Source organism: Motacilla alba, chromosome 1A, assembly GCF_015832195.1.
Source record: "Motacilla alba alba isolate MOTALB_02 chromosome 1A, Motacilla_alba_V1.0_pri, whole genome shotgun sequence".
Taxonomy (NCBI): Eukaryota; Metazoa; Chordata; class Aves; order Passeriformes; family Motacillidae; genus Motacilla; species Motacilla alba.
Genome location: NC_052031.1, coordinates 56,149,057 through 56,161,616, shown reverse-complemented (window position 1 = coordinate 56,161,616; position 12,560 = coordinate 56,149,057). Strand labels below are relative to the sequence as shown.

Genomic DNA, 12,560 nt, shown 5'->3' with positions numbered 1-12,560 from the left:
ATCCAGATATTGTATGTGCCAGCTGAGTAACTGGGCTGAAATTGGCTCACTGTTTTGGCTTGTTTGCAGACCTTCAGCTGTCTGCTGTTTGCAACACCCATCTGGTGTGACACATCACATGGCACGCTTTCTGCCACTGAGATGCTACTAACAAGGCAACAACCCAGATCCAACAGCCACGGGGATGGTCCGAGAACAAACAATTATTTTTGTGGGTGCGTGTTACATCTCGCAGCCACAGAGAACGCAGGTCACATTCATTTGGACCAGCGGGGGCATTCAGGTCTCACCCGGGGAGCCCCGAGCCGTGTCCCCCCAGGGCGGGTGCGGTGCCCTAGTACGGCTGGGACCGTGTTTATAACCCTGAGTCACGCTGCGGAGGGCGGGCGGCGCTCTGCTGCCTTTAAGCTTAAAAAAAAAAAAAAAAAAGTTTTAAAATATTTATTTGTTTGTTTGCTTGTTTACGTACTGCCCTTCCTTGTCCCCTCACCTCTCCCCATCCGGGTACCGCGGCACCTCCCTGTGACGTCAGAGCGCGGCTCGGCTCGGGGGCCCCTCCCCGTGACGTCACGGCTCGGCGGTGGGGGCCCCTACGCGTGACGTCACTCCGCCGGGAGGTCGGGGCGGTGCCTGGCTGTGACGTCACAGCTGCCCTGTGTCGGGGCGGCTCCCCGTGAGGCGGGAGCAGCCGGAGCTCGGCGGGTGGCGGGGTTGGGCGGAGGTCTTTGCGCAGCGCCGTCCGGTGCGGAGGCAGCCGCAGCAGCCGCGAGCGGAGGGACAGTCCGACGCCATGAAGTTCCAGTACAAGGAAGACCACCCATTCGAGTACAGAAAAAAAGAAGGGGAGAAGATCCGGAAGAAATACCCCGACAGAGTCCCCGTGAGTGCGCGCTGCCAGGGCGGCCATGCTTGGCCGCCTTTGTTTTCCGTGCCGGCCGTCGGCTGCTGCTCGCCTTTTTTGAAGGCGAAAGAAATGAGTTTAGTGCAGATGATCGTGATCTCGCTGCTCTGATTCAAATCCCCGGCTGCTTTTCTCCTTAGTGCGAAGCGGGGGCTCTTTATGATGGGCGAAGGGCTGCAGTGGGGGTGGGGGATGGAATACACCTTTTTCCCTGGGATCCGCAGTCAGTCCACAGTGGGAACGCTGCTGATCTTGTTCTGGCATGCGTAGGGGTGAGTGGGGAAGGAGCTCACCCTTGTTTCTGTGAAAATGGAGATCAGTGAGTGGGTTAACCAGGTACTCTTCATATTAAACATGGTCTGTATCCGGGTCATCTCATACGTCGCTGTTATTTTTATTTTACTTCAGATTGGTTTGTCTTTTCGATACAGGCTTGCTGTTTTCCTTTGCATGAGAAAAAAATAATACTTCTCAATCCTTTTGCTCTCCTGTTTAATCATCCTATGGAGAAAATGTCACTTGTGATGCAAGGTCATCTAGCTAAATTTTGCTTCCTCATTCTTAGGCCCCTTTGGAGTGCCTGTGGGAAACTTCTGGCTTCATAATTCCAAATAATTATTGGGAAAAAAAAAAGACAAATCTAATTAAGTGTAGGGTGTTTTTTCCATTTTAATAAGCATTTTGCAAGTATTCTTTTTTTCCATCGCCACTGGAGAGGTCTGCCCTAGATTTACTGTACAGGTGTACTGCATTCAAAAAAACTGGGACCCTCCTATAAAACTAATGACAAGGGGGAACAGTTATACCCCATGTTTTTCCTGCAGGCTAACGGCATGTTTTATCTTGGGAGTGACCTTCAAATAGACTTGAAAAAGTTTTTGGAAGTCAGTATTTGGGTGCCTTTGTTCTCTCTGTTTTTGGGAGGCTTGGCATAGCATAGGTTGAGCATGCAGCAGGGCAGCTTGAAGTGTGTGGGGTTGGGTATTTATGATGAGGGCTCTGTAGGTGGGGCAAGAGAGAAGGTGAAAATTGAGGATTAACGTGCAGATTGCACAGCAGGCCATGACAAATGTGTCAAGAAGAACCCTGTGGGGAGCCCAGGACGAGGCCCAGTCTAGCAGGAGATAAAGGAGATCAGGATGGAGGGGGGGCATCAGCAGAACTTTGTGAAGAAAACCAGGACCAGAATAACAGGGTGTGCTGGAGTTAAGGATTATTGGAATGATGCACAGTAAGGCACATATGTGAATTATTAGGGATAGCCTCTTGTCAGAGCTGCATACAAAGAAATGAATGCAGCACTCTGTTCTTCACATCACTTTTGTGTCTGCCCTTCCTGACAGCAGGATCATTGAAGATGTCATCCTTTTGGCTGCCTACGCTGCAGTACCATGATACATCTCAGCATTTTTGATGAGATTACACTGCCCTGCATTATCACAGTCACCACTCAGCAACAGCTCAAACAGATAGTCTGTATTCTGCCCTTAGGATTTTCCTTGTCGGTTTTTTTTAGGTATATGAAGGGTTTAGTGCTTCAGAAGAGATAACCTGCCTTATCCAGCAAACTGACTACAGTTGCCAGTCAGATTAGCAGAGCACCTCCATTCCTTCTGAGCATCTTTGCCGGAAGGAGATGTTTCTTAACATGTCTTAAATCAGTGATGATCTGATTTAAATCTTTCCTAAATCTTTCCTAGGGGCTTATAAGCCCCAAAACTCACCTCATTCTCATAGACATGACTTCTTTTCCTTTATTATCTAATGACCAATCTACAAGCCCCCTCCTTCCCCTCCACCTCCAGTTAGGGTAGTCACAGCAAGCAGTTTGGCTTGTCAGTAGGTTTTTTTAATTGTAGGCAAGAACTAAAGGTTTCTCCCCACTGCATTTTATTGTGTTAGATACTGCTTTGTTTGGCTGTGCTGGTAAAAAATGTGAGAAGTGCTGTTGCTGTTCAGTGAGATTGTGGTACTGTCTTTCCCTCACAGCATTTACCAACTACATCTTGTACAGAAAGGCATGTCCTACCGCAAAATGCCTGAAGGAGCTTGAGTGCCTTGTGCTAACTTAGGTACTGGAAAATCTTGAAGTAGCTGAGGCTACCATGTTTCTATTTTAAAATCAAACCTGGAAATTTCAGGGGTGTTAGCTGTGCTGGCCACATTGAAATAGAGCACAGGGAAAAGATGCCCTAATTGGTACCTCTCTGGTGTGAGATATTTTGCAGACACTCACTTGGCTCTAGAAAGATTCAGGTTAGCACAGCACCATGTCCAGGATAAATACACCAAGCTCATGATAACATTTTGTTCTGGCATGGTCTCTCACTGGTGGGGCAACATCATTTTGCTTCCAAAGAAGACTTAGTCCACAGCAGTTCAACCTTTTCTCTTACACAACAGCTGTATTTGCTGATTTGGGTTGCCGAAGAGTAATGGGAGCATGGAACCCTTAGAAATTAGTCCCACAGTGTTTCAGGTGGAGTATTTACAATTATGGGGCCTAAGGAAATTAAAAAGTTTAGGAAGTTCAGAAAATCTGGCTTTAGATTTAGTTTGGGTGGTCAGAATGGCTTCTGCAGAACAGCAAGCCACATAGATTGAAATGTGATGTATCTTTTACCAGTTCAAAAATACATATCACAAAAAAAACCTGCAGTTTTTTTCTGCACAAACACAGTAGTTCCAAAGGTTTCAGTGGAAAAGGAGATCAGGTCACTTTGGAAAAATTCCTGCTTCTGAGGTAAATATTTTTCCTAGCTCTGCTAACAAAAATTATCTTTTAGCAAAAGACCTCTTGGTCTCTTTGATCTTAAAGCTGCTGAGCTTTGCATTTTTCTGTGTTAGAATATAAGGAAATTAGTGGTTTTGTAAAGAGATCTCAGTAGGTCCAGTTGCTCAGATGGTAGACAGGTTTTAATTATTGTATATTTACTTGATAAGGAAATGTCCATAGCTGTGTGAAATATGGATAGTAAACTTAAAGGATATTAATTTCAGAGTAGATTATAACTCCTGAAGAACTGGTGATTTAAAAAAAATTCCCCAATGAGCTGTAGTTTCTCTTTAATTCTTTGCTTCGTTCTAGAGCACTTGGTGTTGATGAAAGTAGAAATTAGGATGTTGGGACTACTGGGAGTAGGGCTGATTTTGTGCAAGGCAGTTTGGAACTGTAACCTGGAAACGGTTTAACTTACTTGTGTTCATGTATTAGCCTCCTGACAGCTTCTTCACAGAAAATTAACCTGAATTGGGAACATCAAGGTGTCCTAATTTATTTTTTTTTTTCTCAGCCATTATGGTTTATTTTTATGTCTGTTCTGGACTCTTTTTTTCACTCACCATGCTTTCTGCTGCAGGCCTGGGCTCCCAGCACAGCTATTGGGAGTGATTTTAGGTTGTCTTCTGTTCTTCAAGTCATCTCACCTGTGTGTTCTTTAACGTTGTGTATTTGTTACAGATTATATACCTAAAGGCCTGGTAGCACCATCAGAGGGTAATATCTTTTTGGACCATTTTGGTTTATGATACTCATCATCTGTTTCTTGCTTTCTCTCTCTCTCTTTCCAGGTGATTGTGGAAAAAGCACCCAAAGCCAGAGTACCTGACTTAGACAAAAGAAAGTATCTTGTACCTTCTGACCTCACAGGTAACAATGTCTACCTCCTTTCTTCCTGATTTTCCGTGAGAGGGTCTCAGAAGTGCTTTTTACTCTGTGATCAGCACAAAAAAAAATACCCATACAGGCTCAACATCTTGTTTGTCTGGTCTCCTTGTTATATTTATACCTTATAGCCTGGATTACAACATGCAGAATCCTCTGAGATCTTTCAAGGTATCTCACTGGCTTAGCTAGCCTGTCACAGCTGAGTTCTAACCATGACAACAGTGACTAACTAAATTGTGTATCATGGGCATGTCATGGCCAGTCAATGATGACCTAGCTGTAGAGTTGCCAGAGGCTGTACTCCTGTAGCAGGAAGAGACAAGTTCTTGCAATAGTCCCATCCTTTTTCCACCCCTGTAGCTGTAGTCATAGCTACAAAGTTCTTTTTCTGAATGGTCATGGTGTTCTTGAGTGTGATTACATCTATTTTGATTTAAGAACATGAATGAGTTAAAGGAACAGCATTTCTTCTTCTTCTTGCAGTGTTTAATGGCCTGTGAAAAACTTTCTTGTGCAACGTAGTTCAAGTAAATAATAAGGATTTTTTTTTCCCAGGAATGATAAAACCATTTATGCCAAGGCTAAATTCTCTGAGGTGTCTTTGATCTGTAGGATTTTAAGGTTAAGCTAGTTAAAGGTCTTCCCACCAATTCCCCTCAGTAGAGCATTTCATACCATAGTTGGTGGACTGTGGATTTAGAAGGGACATGGCATGGGGTGTGTACCTGAGAAGCTGCCAGCTCTGAGTGGATTGGCTGTTCATGTGGTTACAGTCATGAAGTTACCGCTTTCTTCTCTTGCTTTTTTTACTGCATTGTTCATTTTCCCCTACTTTTTATATACAGTTTGTGACTTCCACCACCAAAAGAAAACAGCCATGGTTAGGGTTAAAATACAGAAATAAACAGCAACAACAACAAAAAAAACCCCTCCAACATTCCTTCTGCATCTTAAGGCATTCTTTGTTCCTCTTCAGTTGGTCAGTTCTACTTCTTAATCCGAAAGCGGATCCACCTGAGGCCGGAAGATGCTTTGTTCTTCTTCGTCAATAACACCATCCCTCCCACCAGTGCTACCATGGGCCAGCTGTATGAGGTAAGTATGACCCTTTTCTCTTGCCTTTTGTTCGGAGGAGCAATGTCCAGAAGTGTCAGTGGTTTCAGCTTGGTCACAGATGCCTGAACATGGGCAAACATGGGCACCCTCTTGCCCTGAGCTGTATCCCATCACCTGGTCAGGGGAGTTCTATCCTCCAGTTAGGAGCCTGGGGAGCCTTATCAATTCAACTGGTTGTTTGCTAGTTGACAAGGTTGTGGCAAATACTTGCCCCAGCAATGATATATTGCTCCTACTACTTTACAAAGTATTGAAATAAACCACTTCTTTTTCAGAGATTAGGGCAGGGAAGGGTGGAGAACATAGGGTTTACTGTGTATACAAAAGAGATTTCCTTTTAGCCAGTAAAAGTAAGTAAAAAGTCAGTAAAAGGGCCAGTATCACTGGGCATCCATCTGTCTATGAATACTTTCTTAGGGAACACTTATTCTTTGTCTAGAATTACTTTTTTGTTGCTTGTACTGTGTAAGTGAAGATTACGTAGGATGCTGCAAGCATTGCTGCCCACTATTTCTACTCAGCAGTGTTATTTGATCAACCTTAAAGGAATAGTGGATGCCCATATTTCTCAGTTCTATAGCCATTATATCATGGGTGGTTTGCAGCCTGCATTGATTTCTCCTTGATTTCTCCTTCTGCTGGGTGTTTTAATAAAAGAGCTCTGGCGTAGTGCTGTGAGCCTTGTTTGGCCTGTCACTTTTTGACAGGAAGTGGACACTTCATCAGTCTGTGTACTGATGAAGATAATAAAAGGTAACACAGGCAGGGTGCTTTCCAAATCTGAACACATTGAAGGAAAGTGTCTGACTGTCCAGAGCTGAGGTCAGACCTCTGTTGCTGGAACTCCGCAGAATTTTTGTGTCAGTGTAATCACTTAACATATCAGCTCTACTGCTCATATGTAAAACAGTACTTAGAAGGACAGCCACTTGTCAAAAGTGTCCTGAAAAATTAAAAATTCCATCTAGAGGTGATTTTTGACTTGTTAAATCCTTCCAAGTCTCTCTCTCAATCTTAAGACCATACCACTGCTGAGATACTGGTGAACAGTCAGAGCTGTTTCTGTTGCATGCTTGCAACACAGCCTGGCTGTGGCTCTTCAAGTAAATTCCCTGTGTACAGAAATGTGCCCTGCCTGTGTGTAGAAGCAGAGCTGTGGCCAGAGTTCTCTTTGGTCTTACATCGAAGCCTTCGATGTAAACTGAGAGGAACAGTGAAGGAGAAGTTATCTGCTCATGTTACAGTGATCTCTGGGTTGAGCTTTCTTACATACAGTGAGTTTCCAGCTTTGGCTCCTCACTTTGTCCCTTTGTCCCCTGGCAGGATAACCACGAGGAGGACTATTTTCTCTATGTGGCCTACAGCGATGAGAGCGTCTATGGCAAGTGAGCAGCAGCCCCCCAGGCATGCAGGCTGGATGGACTGATGGAATGGATTGGCCGGGGAGGGGGTTGCTGGAGAGGCAGGAGGAGGATGCATGAGAAGAGAAAAAGAGAACTGGAAGTGAACCACATGCACAATGTCATCAGCTTCCACACATTAATTATCACCATTATTTTTTAGATTGAGGGGAGTCAGGGTAGGGGGACAGGGTGAACTTGAAGACTAAGGAGAGGTTCCACATGTGGGGGGTGGAGAAACTCCACTGTTCAGCTCTTGCCACAGCTGGAAGTAGTTAGTGCTGGAGGCTACTAGACAAGCCAGTGTAGTGAAGCTCCAGGAGAGTGACTGGGCAGGATGGCCATTTTCATTTAATTCTTTCATTGGATGAAAAAGGCATGCCATGTATTGTACATTGACCTTGTCCTGTCTTGTCCATGGCTCCCATTCAGTGAGATGTGAAATACTTCACTCTGTTCACACAAGGCTGTCCTGTGCTGACAGTCCTCAGTCCTGAATTGTTCTGAGGGTATTGTGTTTCCCATCATTTCCATCAGTATTAGAAGGGCTGGTAGCTCTGTCCATCAGTATTAGAAGGGCTTACTCTGTGGGCTGGGAACTCCTCAGCTGTGAGACATGAAGGTTGGGGAAAGGAAGGAAAAATTCTGCAATTTTTTTTCCTTTGTTGCTTTGATTGCAACTGCTGGACAGAAAAATGACCTTATTGTTCTTTTCAGTGTAGTTAGCTGATAAACTTTTAAGCACAGGGCTAGAAAGGACCTCAAGAGTCCACACCAGCTCTGACACAGGACTGAGTATCCCAAACACATCCACCGTGGCTGATCATCAAACTTGTTCTTACTGAACTTCACTGAGAAAGATCCTGGAGGCTGCTGAGATTGTCTGTTCAGGTCCTAGCTAGCCTACAAGTGAGATTGCTTTTCCTGATACCTAACTTTAGTCACCCTTGCCGTGCATTAAGGCAACTAACTACTAGTGGTCTTGTTTTTGGTGAACACAGAAAATTATCTATCAGTGTTGTCCTTGTACCAGTCTTCTGCAGATTTGAAGATGGCAGAGTTCCTGTGGGTTTAGCCTTTCCTTCCACGTCTCATCCCTGTACAGCCCTTGCACCATGTGCACAAGCATAGGAAATCAGTCACTGCCACGTGTGTTTTGCTGGCTTTTTGTGATTGGGTAACAGTGCCTCTCTATGCCACAAGAGAGGTTCTTTTAGACTTGAAGAGAAAAGGGAATAGATTATCTGTAGAATTTTTTTCTTATTTTGTTTTAAGCCAGTGTTGTTCTTAGAAGGGTGTCAGTTGCTGTGCAAGCCTTATGCTGTCCTGCCAAAGCAGTTTCTTCTCAGTGGCACGAACAGCAGATTTTCCTGTTACTGCCGTAACTATGATGAAGGAATAGGTCTTGGAGAGTGAGCTGACTTTCAGGAAGATTCTTGGGTCTCACCTGAAAAATCAGAGAAGTAGGCCTGAATTACTGTAAACATTCCTACATTTAAAAGAGGGACCAAGAGGGAGGAAAAGAAGGATGGAGAATACAGGTGAATTCCAAATTAAGTTGAAGGTGTTTGCTCAATTTACTTACTTGGAAAGTTAGATCACCGTTCCCTGTGTTCCTCAGGAATAAGAAATCAAGATGAGTGCTCCTCTTGAGTGTGGGAAACAGGAAATCAGGTTTCAGCCTTCTCTGACTGTTGTAACATGGAGGTACATGAGGCAGGAGAGCTGATGGGAGTGTCAAGTGGGAGTAACTAGCAGAACCATGTGAAGGTCAGGGAGGGCAGCGTGGTGGGGTGGGTGGGTTACTGCCTGTGTGGGTGGGAAGTACCAGAAGAATGGGAGAGAAGGGAGAAACCACAGAGGATGCAGACAGAGTAGTCAGAATGGGCAGACATAAAATGAGGGTGCAGATGATGAAGTGTTTGGCATAATATCCCCAGTATTACATCCTGAACTTTAGGTTTGCTGTTCCATCCTGTGTTCATCTGGAATAAATGTGTTTGGATGAGTTGTACCTACTGCCAACTTGGATAACTTCAGTTTCTGCCTGCACTGTTCAGTGCTCTCTTTTTAGACTCACTCTCCTTCAACTACCAGGCTTTCTTCGCATCCTTTGGGTGCAAATCTGCGTCAATCTCTTGTTTTAGGAAGTTCTGAATATTCTGAAGCAGAGGACAGACCCAGGAGGCTTTCTAGGATAAAAGAGAAGACACAGGCAGATGGTGTGCATCTCTCTGCTGCTGGCCCACTTGTTCATGCCAAGCACGTGGTTAAGCATACTCAGGGGAGAAAGAGTTGGCGTATGGGGTGCTTGGTTTTGTGTTCAGTCCTCCCCTTCCGCTGCTGGGTTTAAATGACATGTGGGACTAATCGCAACTGTTTGTTACATGTAGAGTTTACGATTTAATTTAGTTATTTTACAGTTCTTTCAACTGAATTGTGACATTTCTGTTTTTGTGCTAGTATTGTACAAGGTAATGATGGTAATTTTTTGTGTTGGTTAGCTGCAGGTTCTTGTAAAATAAAGTTCAGACTAGAGCTTAATCAACTTATCAATAAAGATGCATTTGAAAATCACAGATTGGTTCAAAATGGTTGACTAGCATTTCTTCCTGATGTGGGCTTGTAAATGAAGGGACAACTTTGCCAGAGCTTTTGCTGCTACTTTTTCCCACAACCCCAGGTTTACTCTCTCCTGTCTACCAGGACAAGTCCTATCTCTCCTATTTTTGGTGGTATTGTCACATACACATCTAGCTGGGTCTTGCTATGCCACTAGTGGGACTTTTAATTAGACCTGGATGATGTAAGAAAGTCGTAAGGTGCGTAATGAATACACTGATGCATTTTCTGCCATTTTAAGGCCTTAAACAGTGATGAGGCCTCAAGGGCATCACCAGCGCTGCCTGTCCCTGCCAGGAACCTTGGGCCGCCTGTCCCGTGGCCCAGGACTGTTTATATCTGTCCTGGCACTGTCCCTGTCAGCCCCTCAGGAATGTGGCCACCTGTGCTGGCGCTGCTGCAGCAGAGCTGGCCTGCAGCTGCCCTCAGCCCTGCACAGCCATGAGCCCCCTGAGGCCCTGCCCTCAGCCCTGCACAGCCATGAGCCCCCTGAGGCCCTGCCCTCAGCTCTGCCTTTGCCAGGCCCCAGCAGGCCGGCGGGATTCCTGCCTCATCACCTATGGATGGGGCTGGTCACCACCTGTGGCTGTGCCCCACTGCCTCTGGTGGGTGCAGTAGGACAAGTCCCATGTGCTGTGCCGGCCAAGTCCATCACAGAGCCACCTGTCTGTCCTGTGTCACTGCAGCCCAGGTTGAGGTGGAACTCGCCATGGGAAGAAGTGGGAGAGGCCCAGGGTGCCTGTTGTGCCACAAGGTCCTCTAAAGGTAGGAGAGCCAAGATAAGGAAATCTGGGATTCCTTGAAAAAGAAGCCTGGAGTACTGACAAAAGAGGCTGCTTTTCCTTATGGATATTTGTGCACTGAGGGGGAAGGAGTCCTGCTGGGAGCTGTCAAAACCAGCAGGTGACATTTGTTCAGCACCATGACTCCAAGCCAGGCTTTGGCAGTGTGTGAGGATGAAAGGGATGCATGCTGTCATCTGGAGCAGTGAAAGACATGCCACTTCCTACCCGTCCCTCCCTCCCTCCTTCTGTGTCACCTGTGGTTTGTGTGGGTCCTTCTGGCTGAGGGGGCAGGAATGGGCTATGGCAATGCTCCGGGGGGACCATTGGCTCCAGCCCTGCGCATTGAGCGAGGGAGTTGCTTGGAGTCAAGAATAAAGTCAAGAATTACAACACTGAAATCCACAGGCATAGAACTTGCTATGCTTAATAGGACCTTGTCTTCCCACTGCATACAGAGGGGAGCCAGTGTGAGACCTTCTGTTGCTGCTACTGAGGGAGAGAATAAATTCATCCTGCATTGGAGCCTGCCCACAGCAGCAATTTCTGAGCTCATATCTACCACTGAAATTGAAAGAAGCTGCCCCTGTATGGCAGAAGGGTGCTGTTACTACAGCCAGATAGGCATAGATGCAGCTAAAAGCATACACTATTAGCTGAAATAATATGAATTTCAGTTTCAAGTACAGTAAAGATTTTTCTGTGTAGATTGTGGTATCGTCTGCTGGCTCAGGTAGAAAAGTGGTATAAAGTATATTTACGTAGTCTCCCACTCCCCCTCTCACCCCTTTCCAATGGTGCCACAAATGTTTCTATCTGCCACGCTGCTTTGCATGTTTGTATCAGTGCCATTGCTGGGAGGCACTATAAAATGTGCAGGCCAGTACATCGCAAAATGTAATTTACCTGGTCCAAATGTGGAATATTAAGTTGTGCTCCAAGGCTATTTTACTTACAACCTTTTTTTGTGGGTTATAGAAATGGTATTAAAGCAAGGCCTGGGGGAAATGATGAGCTCAGCTGGTTTAGAGAGGTTAAATAATTAATACTCAGCCTTGGTCACTATCGCTGCACCTGGGATCCTTTCTCCAGTCATCCTGATGCTTTCCTTTGAGGAAAATATTTTCCTGGAGCACAGACTACCCAAGTTAAGAGATCACTTACTTTGGGGCTTCACAACCTCACTGTGAAGGACATATCTGGACTAATATAAAATGTCCCAAGTCATGCTAAACACTGATGTTTTCACTTCCATAAAACAGTCATGTCTGAGATTTTAAAAACACTGATTAATACAGAAATAAGACTACCAGAGGGAGAAAGTCCAGCTCATTGTTGTCAGTCTCAGATGAAGGCTTCCCCAGGGTGAGGCACAGAGCGTGACTGGAGAGTTCATTGCTGACATGGTACTTGCAGGACTGACCCAAGTAGAGCACAACTGAATACCATGAACAACAGCTGCCCCAGCTCTTGTTGCCAATCTTTAGGAGGTGTTTGTGTCCTGGAAGCTTGCAGGCATCCCAAAGCACAGCCCAGGCCTGAATATGGATGTGTTACAGGAATTAGTTAATATACTACTGAAAAAGCTGGATCTTGCAGCATCTTACCCTAAAGGAAGGTTCTGATTCTCCCTGATTTTGCTCTCTGGCCAATGCCATCTGCATGTTGTACTGCTCTTTTAAAAGAATTAAAAGATTGTTAATAAATGCTAAAAACAGTGCTACATGGAAGCAGGGGGAGAACGTAAAGGTCCTAACTTTCAAGTGAGGACGTTAGTAGAACTGCAATAAGGTTGAATTTACTGAATTATTAGCTGAAGGAAAAACTGATCTGATTAATTTCCTGACCACTCTTTATTCCCCCCATATCTGGGAGGAGTCTTTGTCAGAGCTCAGGACCCTGTTTTGGCTTTTTGTCACAACCCTCTCTTTATCACTTGAGCTGCCTCCTGCAGTGTCCACACACCACTCACAAACCTAGAGAGCTTTCAGGAGGTAGCAGTGTTTGTGCCTCATGGATATAACCTTTTCAGGCTGATAAAACATTGAGTTTCCTAGCTTGCTACTTGACCC

At 45.2% G+C, this 12,560-nt stretch overlaps 1 protein-coding gene across 1 annotated transcript; it reads left to right on the top strand.

The window, feature by feature from the left end:
- Positions 1-652: 652 nt before the first annotated feature.
- GABARAPL1 (GABA type A receptor associated protein like 1) lies at positions 653-9,663 on the top strand. Its single transcript, XM_038154731.1, has 5 exons — positions 653-880; positions 4,472-4,550; positions 5,545-5,663; positions 7,008-7,069; positions 9,232-9,663. Exons 1-5 carry the CDS (start codon positions 791-793, stop codon positions 9,239-9,241), a joined length of 360 nt encoding a protein of 119 aa, XP_038010659.1. The 5' UTR covers positions 653-790; the 3' UTR covers positions 9,242-9,663.
- The last annotated feature ends 2,897 nt before the right edge of the window (positions 9,664-12,560 follow it).

Coding starts and splice junctions, on each gene's coding strand:
- GABARAPL1 (XM_038154731.1), top strand. CDS start 791: ATGAAGTTCCAGTACAAGGAAGACCACCCATTCGAGTACAGAAAAAAA. Junction 4,551..5,544: donor TGTACCTTCTGACCTCACAG/GTAACAATGTCT, acceptor GTTCCTCTTCAG/TTGGTCAGTTCTACTTCTTA. Junction 5,664..7,007: donor CCATGGGCCAGCTGTATGAG/GTAAGTATGACC, acceptor GTCCCCTGGCAG/GATAACCACGAGGAGGACTA.